The sequence below is a fragment of the Pteropus alecto genome, unplaced genomic scaffold (genome assembly GCF_000325575.1).
Source record: "Pteropus alecto unplaced genomic scaffold, ASM32557v1 scaffold87, whole genome shotgun sequence".
Classification (NCBI taxonomy): Eukaryota; Metazoa; Chordata; class Mammalia; order Chiroptera; family Pteropodidae; genus Pteropus; species Pteropus alecto.
Window position 1 is genome coordinate 19,573,088 of NW_006443225.1, and position 11,863 is coordinate 19,584,950.

Consider the following 11,863-nt stretch of genomic DNA (forward strand, 5'->3'; position numbering starts at 1 on the left):
GGGTCACGCCGGTGGCTCGCCACACGGGTTCTCCAGAGCAACCTGCTCCACTGATCTGCATCGGCGAGGCGGCGTGGGGCCCGGGACGAACGGTGCCAAGCCGTGCTCACCCACCTGGTCCTCGCATCCGCGAGTCACCCCAGAGCAGGGCACCGCCCCTCTGGGCGGCTCAAGCCCATGATTTCTGTTCTGTGTCCTCTGCATTTTCTTACGGAGCCGGGGAAGGAAACGGGGTCTCAAGTGACACGATCTGAAATTTTAAAGGGTCCGAGATCTTTAAACGGATTCTCACTTGCCGCCTCTCCCAAATTTTACGACAGAGTGGCTCCCCCTTGAAGAGCCTGTGGGGCTTTGGGGTGGCACGCAGGGGGAGGGCAGGGGCCAGCGCCCTTCTCGCTCAGCTCCTGTCAAGGGCCCGTCTCCACGGCGCAATTCTGTTACTTATTTTACAGTCGTCATTTCCTAGGTCATTCCAGGGACACGATTTGCCACTCGCCGCAGAGTCCGAAGAGCATGATAGCCGTGGTTCAAATCTATTAACCTTTCTCTGTGTGTTTGGAAGCCATTAGCAGGGCTTTGGCCTAAGCCGCCCGTGGCAGAATGGTAAATATTGAAAGAGCAATCTTGCCATCTGAAGTGCTTCTGCCCTGGACAAATGTTTGCTCAGCCGTGGCAGTGCCGGGTGATTACTCGACCTGGAGCAGTGTCACCGTCCAGGGCCAGGGGGAGGGGAGGGGGGCTTCCGGTCAGGCGAGAAGGGGCAGGAGCAGCCCCCTCGGCCTGCCTGGAACTGCCCGTGTCCGCCCCTGTCACACCAGGCAGCGGAACAAGCCGCAAGGAGAAAACTGAGAAGAGGTCACATCACGCTGACGGTCATTTACCAGACGACGACCCCAGGGAGTTGTGAATGTCGCCCAGGAGAGGCTTTGCTGGTGGCCCATGGAGAGGCCTTGCTGGCGGCCCGGGAGAGGCCTTGCTGGTGGCCCGGGAGAGGCCGTGCCGTCACAGGGCGGCCCCCGCCCCGGGGGCTCCGTGAGGCATGCTGGTCGGTGGCCTGTACCCCTATTCTTTCGCGGCACCCCGACTCTCTCCTCCAGTCAGCTTGTGTTCACAGCTGCTACCCCCACCTTATTTGGAGAGGTCAAGGGACCAGTTTCTGAAGGGGTTAAACTGCTCTGAGTCACGATTTCTCTTGTATTTTATATCAAACGACTTCCCGGATAAAGCTGACTCCAGGTAGATGGACCCACAGTCTCCAAAGATCCTGGTGGGCGGGAGCTTGGTCTCCGATCTCTGCCTTTCTGCGACGGCCTCTTCCGGAGCGTGCCCTGTGTCCTCCGTGCGGGCCTCTCTCCGGGGTCCCAAGCTAGGTGGCTATTCGAAGTGTCCTCTGGGCATCTCCATCCACCTGGGTTTCCTGCTCTTGCCGGAGCTCAGTGTGTCCCAGACTGTCCTCGTCCCCCCCCGACCCAAGCCCCCTGACCACAGGGAGTCCCCCTGCAGTGGCTCCGGGCTGCGCCTCCCCCGAGCCCCCGCCCACGGCCCAGCTTCCTCGCCCCGTCCTCCTCAGGCCTCTTCAGGGTCCTCTATCTGGCCTCCCTGCCTTCCGAGTGCCACTCCCGTGTGCGATCTGCTACCTGTCCTCCAGGTTCAACCGAGGACGGTCTCCCCGCTGCCGACCCCTTGCGTAGTCCACCAGCAAATGAGAGAAACCTCTCGGCCCAGCCATTGTCCGGGCCCCCCCAAGTGTGGGCCTCCCGATGGGCCCACAGACCGACCCCAGGTGCTCGTCAGGCTGGAGTCCCACCCCGCCCCACCCCGGCCAGTCCCGCCTGTCCCTGGGTGTTCGTGGTGGCCCTCCCCTCCGCCCGGCCCACCCCACCCAGTCCCGACGGCCTCCAGCACCAGTCACACGCCGCCTCCCAGCTCCTCCAGGGTTTCCCTCCAGATCTCTACAGCACGTGGCGGTCCTCCTCTGCCCCATCACGCCTCCTTGTCTTCCTCTTGGTATCACAGTTACTGATCTGCACGTCTCGCTGCGCACATGGGCACACGCGCCCCCCACGCCCTGCAGTTTGGGAAAAGCAGCAGCTGTGCATTCTCACTCGAGCAGCTACCTACGTGGCCTGGCGAGTTCCTGGCCCGTTCTGGGCTTGTTATAAGTGACCGATGCTCAACTCTGTCAAATTGAATTGAATTCTGTATCTCGACTGCCAGGTGCTCACTGAATGCCAGCCCTCCTTACGACGTGTGACTGCAGTCCCCTGTCCCCAGCCTGGCCTGGAAGAAGGCCTCGCGGGGTCGGCTGGACTGGAGAGCCTCGTCTCTAGGCAGGTCTTTTGCTTAAAACTCATCTCGAAGTCAGCAGTTGTTGGACAAGCACAATGATGCCACACACAGCTCTGGGAACCATTTCCCAGCCAGATCGACCAGGCTCGAGGGGCTTCAGTTAGACCAGTGCAACCCATTTTTATCCAGTTACTGTAAAGGTGACCTTGGTGTGGAGCAACCTAGCTGGCACTTCCGGCTCAGAACAGACGGGGCCATGGGACACGGACATATCCCCAAAGCGAAAGCCTGGGAGGTGTGGCGAGCCCGCCAGCCGCCCAGCTGTCTCTAGATGGTGGTGTCAGGCCGAGCCACCCAGTGGCTGCCCGAGGCCAAGGAGCGGTGATGCCCCAAACGTGGTCTCACCGGAGCTTCCCCCTGGGAATGACTGAGGGGGCGAGGCGAGGAGGGAGTCTGGTTCTCTCCGCCACACGCGTGGCCGCTCACTCACTCACATGAGGAAAGCGGCGACCCACGTGGGAAAACTCCCAGGCTGAAGCCGTGATTCCCACAGGCAGAGCGCGCGTCCGTTCACTGAGACCTGTCGCGACGTCACTGCAGTCACCCCGAGGTGGAAGGCGTGGGACCGAGCGAGAGGGGCGGCCCGCTGGGGACACCCACGCCACCGCTCCGGCCGCGAGTTTGCTCGCTGCTACAAGGACCGTGCGTTTCGTGGACAGCAGGGAAGTACAGCTGCTTTTTGATAGAAAACGCTAAAAACCATTCACTGATAAACGGAAGTACTTGCATGACCTCCTCAGGCCCCTTCCCCAGCACGAGAGCATGTGCGTGTGTGCACACTCACACACACACTCACGCGCAGCACTCACACTCGCACACGCACACAACTTTCTTGAGGTCATCCAAGGGTATATATGTATATATATGTATCTTGGCATATATATATATATATTGTTTTTTGTCTAGAGAAGCCGAGTGTAATCGTTATTTACATATTCGTCTGGCTCTCCACCTGTGTCTTGTCGTGTTCCCCAAAGGACTTAAGATGGCTTATGGGGACATGTAATGTGGCAGGAATTTAAGTTAGAAGTAACGTGAAAGGAGGAAAAATACAAACAGATGAAAACACAGAAGACAGAAAAAGCAAAAGTGCGATGATCTCTACACCTGTGAACCATAAATTTGCCCCCAAGCTCCAGAGGCCAAGTCTGAAGAGAAACCTAGTCGGTCGTATAATTCTCGTGCAAAGAGGGACTTTTGTGTTCGCCTGAACCACCCGAAGAGCTCCCAACACCAGAATCACTCCGGCCCGCCAGCAGGATTCCAAATTCTGCCGATCTGGTGATCACGTGTCCACCTTAAGAAAGGTTGCTCCCACCTCTGGATCTCTCCGATCCTACCTTTCATCAGGTGGAAGGTCCGGCGATATTATTTAACACCTGAGAACCTAAGCAAGTGAAAGGAATTTAGAATGGAGACCCTCGTTGCCTCTCAAAGCTCCAGCAGCCCCACAGATGAACCCCCTTTAGGCCGCCCGGGCACCCCAGCTCGGAGGTAGCTGGACCAGCTGCTGCCACCTGCGGTCAGGAACGCGAAGGTCCTTTGCTGGCTGAGAGCCTGACCAGTGATCACGTGACTCTGCTTCTCTCCCACCGCTGCTCAGCACCTCACCGCTGCCTCCCTCATCCGAGCGCGAGCAGGGGGCTGGGCATAGGCCGCTGTGCAGCACCCCGCCTTTCAGGGTGGGGGTGCAACAAGCTCCCAGGGAGGTGAGCAGGCGTGAGTCAGTGTTTTTATTATTGGTCGATTCTTTGACGGGGCACAGAAATCTGTTGGTGGAAGAGTGTTCCCAGTGTGGTAGCAGACACAAACGTTTCACTTTCTGGGTGTTTCTGACTCATGAACCCCCTTTTAAAGCTAAAGCTGGAAGAGGATCGAAACCCAGGCTGCAGTGTGAGCAGGGGATCCACGGCTCTGCCGAAGGGAATGGGAGTTGACTCGCAACACAGAGCGATTCGATTTGTGAAAAAATCGCCCTGGTTTTAGCACTGTATTATTAAACCCAAGTATGGGCTAATGAGGTTATTTGAAGGAAAGATGTCTGCACAGATGATTCTCCGTGTGTCGTCTGCCATCTAGCGGTAGTTTGTGGAAATAAAAGCAGCCGGTACAGTAATTTTCAAATCCGTCTCATCTGGTGGCAAAAGGGTCACTCAAAACCATCTTTCAGTTTTGAGACAGCAACTCATACCGCGAATCCCTCCGAGGTCTGTGGAGGTGGGAGGGGCGGGTGGGTGAGGGGGCCGCTTCTAAGAACCGGGGTGCTTCTGGGAAGTAGCTCAGGGCAGGAAACAGTTCTCGGTTCTGGCGACCCACTGTTTCATCTGGGAAACCTAAAAACACAGAGGGCCAGGCCACACCGCAGACCGGGAAGATCTGATTCCCTCAGGTGGGACCCAAGCGACGCGTTTAAAAAGTCCCAGGAGATTCTCGAGGGCAGCCACGGCAAGGACCACTACTTGATGGGTTAAGACGGTGGACCCAGCGCTTTTGCTTCGTGAGTTTCCTGCTTGTCACCTCGGGCAGGGAAACTGGGTGATTAAATCACATCCTCGTGCCTTGTAAGATGAGGACAATAATCTCTCCTGGGGACACCGTCGGGATTAATATGATCGTGGATGTCAAGTGCTTAGCTTAATGCCCGATGTGCTCAACAAATGCTAAATATTATATTTCTTATCAAGGGAAATGTATTGTGAGTTACGAAAAGGAATAAGCAAAAAAGTAGTTTAGACTATAACCCCTAATAATGGAAATTTCAATTACACTTTTTATTTAAAACTTTATTCATAATAATCTTAATTAAAATAAATTGAATTGCAAAACAACCTTAGAATAATACAGTGAGATGTTTTTACTGCACACGACCAAAGGGCACAAACACACAATTATAATACTCCGAGCTTAGAATCATATACATTTACTGTATTAGGTGGACACAAGACAACTCCGTTCCTTGAAGACTTTATAGAAGCGCGTTTCCTTTCCTCAAACACAAGGGTCACATATGCCTGTGACAAACCTTGGTAGTTTATTCACATGCCAAGGACAAGACTAAACAATAAATTAACCTTTACAAGTCTCTATGAACCAGAACGATTTTCTTTTTGAGTTTGGTAAGCCAAAGACTAAGGAGTATTTAAAGGCCGATGAGAGAAACCAGTGGCAACAGAGTTACATGAGGACTCTGAGAAAGAAGAAACAGTTCCACTGTCGATATAATTTGTCTGCCAAGTTCAAGGTTCCCGGGCTCAATCAGATCAGTCTGAACATGGGACTTGAGAGGCATCCAAACAAATGCTGTCACGCAGCGTCTTGGAAAATACGCTCACTGCAGATATGCCCACAATAACGAATGCATCTGGCAGCATGGTAATTGAAATGCTATGGAGATGAGATGTGAAAAGCAATGGTAATGTGAACTATTCAAAGGACTAGGAAATTTTTACTTCAAAACCTGAAGAAAAAAATGCGGAACGGTGAGCTCATTACTTTATGTATCTGTTATAACGAGGAATTGCTACCTTCAAAATACCCATTCTTTAGATGCTGTTTTGGATGGCCAACTATTTGTCAGGTACTGTGCTGGGTGCTACACATATACAGATGCACAAAACAAGGTTCTTTGCAAAGAAAGACACCTTGCTGTAAGAATTCACCATACTTCTTACACATTCAATTAAATATGGCTTTTGAATCTAAAGAGAAATTTTGTTCCCAAAAAGTGAACTTTCTAATTAAAAATGCTTAGGGACATAGTCAAAATTTCAGAGGCTCATACAGACTTAGAAACTCTAAATTGCTAGTTGATTACTTCAGTTGATGTGTGATTCCTAGCTCATCAATAGCCTGTGTATTTTTCCCAAAGCACATTCTTATGCACAAATTTTTTTCAAACAATGAAACAAACATTTCATCTATTCTTGCATACTAGTCTTAGTAAAATATGGAACAAGTAGCAATTTTTCATCCGGACATCGAAGACCATTTAAACCAATCACGTTATACAACCGAAACGGGGATCCTACATCCTGAACGCCATCATATGTCAGCGAATCTGTGATGCCTATGCGAGCCGGCCTGTCGTGATTAATTGTCATCGTCTCTTTGAAAAGGTACTATCTGAATTTCTTTGGCTATCCTTTCTGCTAGGGTTTTACTGCCTGCGGCAATTATTCTTCGTGACATCAAATCAAACGGTCCACCTAAAACCAAATCAAATAAGGAAAATGGTCACATCTCGTACAGAAAGAATCCCTCTGAAACTAGTGTAGTGTACGTGCTCTGGTCGATCATGCGTTTTAACGCTTTCGGTGTCTTTTTAAAAGGCCACTCTGTCACATAACCATACTGTTTAAGGTGTGGCAATACGACACATAAGAGAGTTTCTATGCCTTCCCTAGTAAGCACCAGTTCTGAGGGAGGGCGGGTCTCAGCTAAACCAGAAACGTCACCTTTCTAGTTCTTCTCTTGTGCCCTTTGTTACTCGTTACCTCTTTAACCTCTGGGACGTGAGTCCGACTCCAGGCGTGCTCACGCCACTCCCCCTCCTGGCTCCTGATCGCTTCGCTGCCTTTCCCCCAGGTCACTGGTGACTTCTTAAACCCTGGTTCACCCTTCATTTTTAAAAATTCACCACCAGTTCAAAGTACTTAACCTCTCCAGGCCCAAGGCACCAAGTGATGGGGGAGGAAAGCATCACCGACCACCATTCAAAGAGCTCTTGGTGTAGTCTTCAGGTTCGGGAACCTTCTAGATTTCTTCTCTGGAGCCTCTCAAGAGCCCCTGCTACTGACATCTGAAGAGGCTCAGCCACACCCCCACGAGCGTCTTACCCTTCTGTGCCTCTACCCCCAAGTTTACTTTGATTTTGCAGAAAATTACGTGGCTTGTTTTGCCTTTAAGGGTTGAAGTATAACATATTACACGTTAAAAGAAAGAAGCTCCATACGGAGGAAAGTCCAACAGACGGCGGGAGAAGACTGCGTTCCCGTCCTGTCATTTTACCTGTCGCGTCCATGAGCACACCGCCAGCTTCGGTGACAATGATGCCAGCTCCCGCCATGTCCCAGCAGTGGATGCCCATTTCGTAGTACGCGTCTGCCGCCCCACTGGCCACCAGGCACATGTTGACCGCCGCGGTTCCAACGCCTCGGATCCTAACAGACAGCATTGAAAAGCGAGACTGAAGAAAGAATGCTTTCAAGAAGGCCTCCCCCTCCTCACCGCGGCTGACTGTGAGTGCTGGCCACGGGAAGCCGAACCAGCCTAGAGGACCCGTGGGAAAAAAGGTCGTATCTACTTTTAAACTAAAATACATAAGATCAGATTACCACGGCACACTATAAAATGACAAAATTAATCCTCACAAAGCAATTTAATCAGCTAAACATTAAGGCAAAGATATTTTCTGGAAAAAAATGAAGAAAACACTATAATTCCGCTATCATGGGATGTATACATATTTATATTTGTCTAAACCCAGTAAAAACAAAGGTTTGAGTTTGCTGCTTAAAAACTGTAATTTTGCAAAGGTTTCTCCTCCAGGTTGGAGCTTTCTTGTCCTCCAAACGGGCCACCGTGCACCTCGGCCACCGGCCGCGAGGACTGTAAACCACGGACGCGGCGCCCGCACGGGACAGTGACACGGGGCCAGGCAGGCCGGCGCCCCGCACAGGGCAGCCAGCGACACAGGGTCCCAAGGCGCCCGCACAGGACAGCGACATGGGGCCGGGCAGGCCGGTGCCGCGTCCGCGAGGAAAACGGCGAAGTCCACCGCAGGAGCCCCCGGCGCTGCACCAGCAGAGGGGACACGGCCACCAGCGGAGGGGACACGGCCGCCAGCTGTGCGCTGACTCGGCCCCTCTCCCTAACTGGAACCTGGAAGCCCTTCACGGCGTCAGGCGTGGATGACGCGTCCGAGGTCGCGCAGAAACAGGAATCAGGTGAACGTGGAAGGTCACAGAAAGAAATCAGTGAGTCTGTCCTTCTTGGTGACACTTTCCTGGTTATACTTTTGAAAAATGTCCTGAAATGAAGGTCACAGCTTACTTTGTCTCCAGGCAACGGAGCAATGGGGGGCTGAAGGCATAAACCACTCGCGGCCCCTTCCTGGCTCACGCGGCCACTCTGTCCCGTATCAGTCCCTTGTTGGATGGCACCCTGGCTAAGGCTTCTGCCGTCGTCCTGCGCTTCCCTCAAGGACGTCACTCTGGAAGGTTCCATAGCTCCCTGACAGCGACGCTTCCCTTTACCATAGAGATCAGAGATTTACAGCCTGGAATTCAGGCCGTGCAGCGGTCACCCTGGACCTCAGTCCTGACCCCTGACAAGTCAACATCGGAAGCAGGGAGGGGTCTGGAAGCCAGGTCCCCGCACAGCGCCCTCTCGCTGTGTGCTCCTAGGCAGCCCCTGTGCCCTTCTGAACCTCAGCCCACTCGCCTGCAAACACGGCCGGATTATTATATGTCCTCTGCTCGGTTCTAACGGTCTTATAACTCAGCGACGACATTTGCAAAGGAAAAAGGTAGAAACAACTGATAGGGAATTAAAACCACAAAAATCTACGGTTATTCAACAGCTCTATCAATATTATTATTATCATGCTACAAGGGTCAGAGAAATGCTACTTAACTTACCCAGCAACCATGTCAAAGTAATAACCTCAAACCTCTAGGTTTTCTTAAAATTTTAAGCATAAGTGGATACACCTGTTTAATATTTGCTTTTAATGTTTTGCTTATAACTTTCATTACAGAACGACTCTGGGTCTGGAGAACAAGCATTCTAATTTAAAACCCCCCTGTTACCTTCCCTCTGAAATAAAAAAAAAAGAAAATCAGTAAGGAGGAAGAGTAAAGCCCAGAGCAGCCATGCCTTCAGCAATTCTAGGAATCTGAAAACAGATTCTCAAACTACGTCCAAGGAGGGGGAGAGACAAACCAGACAGGGAAGGGCAGCCGAGCGCCGCAGCTTATGGCGCAGGGAGCTGCAGGGGGGCGGGAGGCTCTCTGGCTCATCAAGAGCAGATGGAGCAGAAGACGCAGAGGGAACAGACAAACCTCCCCCGCCCCAAGAAAGGGAAAGTGAGGTATGAACACAGATCGCAATCTGGTATTTCACAGCCCGGCTCCTGAGGAGGCAGAGCCAAACATCCCCGAGGAGGCAGAGCCAAACATCCCGGCCCCGGGAAAATCAGATAAGACAGAAGACGTTATTTGCCTGTGGAATCTGAAAAACGCAAAACTCTGAGCTCGTACATACAGCGAAGAGGGTGGTGGTTGCTGGAGGCGGGGCTCAGGGTCAGTGCAGTGGGTGAAGACGGTGGACAGGCACGAACCTCCAGTTGCAAAATAAACAAGGCATGGGACAGCATGGAGACTGTGGTTAATGCGTGCTGCGTGTCAGAAGTTGCTAAGAGAGTAGATCTTAAACGGTCTTATCACAAGAAAAAGAATTCAGGAACTGTGTAGGGACGGAGGCTAACGACTTACTGCCATCTATACACATACCCGCCATGACGTGTGCCTGAAACTAACACGATGCCATCTGTCAATCAATCTCAGTCTAAAAAAATGAGGCGATCCCTCTTGGAGACAATGAAGTGAAGAAAAAGTAGGAACTAAGAGAGAAAAATTAAGGCTCCTGTAGGAATGAAAGAGAAACAAGACATGCCCACCGCCCTCCACCCTCAACAGACACTCACAGGAGCAAATGCACAGAAGACAGAACTGACGGGCTGAGGAGCTCTGAAGCCAGGAACCCCGATCACACGACGGAGACGAACGCAAAGAAGGGGACCACGCCCATACAGCGACGGCAAAACAAAACGCTAGATGCTGCTAATGCGGGTTGTGGGGTCTTTTTGGTTGATAAAGGCTCCCCCCAAAAATCAACAATAAAAGAGAGAAAACTGAAACCGAAAACAACCCAATCTGAATTAAATACCCTCAAACAAATGCTTGTGAATATGGGGGAAAGTGTTAATTCGGAAATATAAAAACTGAACACAGAAATGGAATCCTCCCCTCCCCCCTCAGAAAAGAACGAAACAGAACAAGAGAATTGAACTCAGACAAGAAGTGGAGTAAACAAGACTAAACTACAAGGGACTCCAAAAAGAACAGGTGCGAACGACAGCGCAGGACAGGGCGGGGAGGGGCGACCGCACGAGGAAGGAGTGAAAAGGGCCAGAGCCGCGGCCCGGACGGAAGACGCGAGCGGGGCCGTCGCTCACCGGGGTCTCCGAGGAAGACGACGAAAACGGCAGGCCTCAGCTAATTCCCAAAACTGTGACTCAAGACACTTGGGGAAAAAAGACAGTAATCTACAGGTTGAAGGAGAAAGCTCCCAGAATGAGCAATTCCAAAATATATCCTTGTAAACAACAAGCCATGAAAGATTAAAAGAAAAAAAAAAAAAAATTCCCAGAGGCTCCAAGTGAACCAGGAATAATTTAAGGGCCAAGGAAATGAGACGGGCATCGGATTTCTCAAAACAACATATAAAGAAAAACAGCGAAATTGCATTTTCAAGAAATGTAGTTTGGACTTCCTTTCACTAGGAATGTTCCTATGACGTTTCTGTATTATACTATTTCTGCAAAATTTCTTGTTCGAAACTATTTTCAAGTAGAAGTTTTTAAATTACATTGCGAAATTAGAATTATGGTACTGATCCTATGGCTATTAATAAAAAATGTCATTTCTAAACGAAGATTCATTCTTTAAAATGTTAAGTTACTGGGACTTTTGGGGTGAATGAGAGGAGCTTACCCATGAATGGGAATGCAAAGAAGCTTTTCCATGTTAGAAAGAATAATTCTGACCGTCTCCGGTGTCCTTAAAGAGCCCAGCTCTGTCACCAAGAGGGACTTGGTAATATCTAAAAGAAAATGTGGTACATAATCACGTGAGTTTCATAATAAGAATTCTGGTAAAAATTTGACACTTGTAATTCAGAATAAAATAAGACATTTTTACCTCTCTTTCCAATTGTATCAAATCTGTTTACTTCTAAGGCTTTAAATGTTAAAATACTGATAAATGTATTTTCCCTAAGTGGCCGTTTTACAATCATCAGAGAGGGTAGCTTTTTAGACCATGCCCCCAAAGTGGAGAGTATAAGCACCCGGCCTGCCTGCATGAGGGAGACAAGCAAATACCTTAACTATGTCAAAGTAGAATTTAGAAATTAAATTCAATAAATAACATACACAGATTTAAAATAAAACGAAAGCTAGAAGCGGTAGCTCTCCGTCTGGCCGCCATTTACTGATGTGACAGTGCCCCGTGCTGCCCATCCCCTCTGGAACTGCGACTGCCTTCGTGACAAGTCGGCACGCCTGGTTCACAGGCTACCACAGGGTCCCCACAGGGTCCCCACAGCCGTGCTCACCACCCGTGCCGGTCTGCTCCCCAGATCGTCCTCGACGTGCCTATGATGGCCCTACTTCTTCTAATAAACATGCGATCTAAGTAAATACTATGTAAGAAGAAAAAATAATTATAAAAAG

General features: G+C 50.6%; 1 protein-coding gene across 3 annotated transcripts in view; it reads right to left on the reverse strand.

The window, feature by feature from the left end:
* Positions 1-5,111: 5,111 nt before the first annotated feature.
* IMPA1 (inositol monophosphatase 1) overlaps positions 5,112-11,863 on the reverse strand; it is a 16,375-nt gene continuing 9,623 nt past the window's right edge. For all 3 annotated transcript variants that reach the window (XM_006924053.3, XM_025041154.1, XM_015598681.2), the window contains 3 exons: positions 11,124-11,232; positions 7,357-7,508; positions 5,112-6,554 (listed from right to left, as the gene is read on the reverse strand). In XM_006924053.3, coding sequence (XP_006924115.1) covers positions 6,439-6,554; positions 7,357-7,508; positions 11,124-11,232 — 377 coding nt within the window. In that variant the 3' untranslated portion in view covers positions 5,112-6,438. The remainder of the gene's footprint in view (positions 6,555-7,356; positions 7,509-11,123; positions 11,233-11,863) is intronic.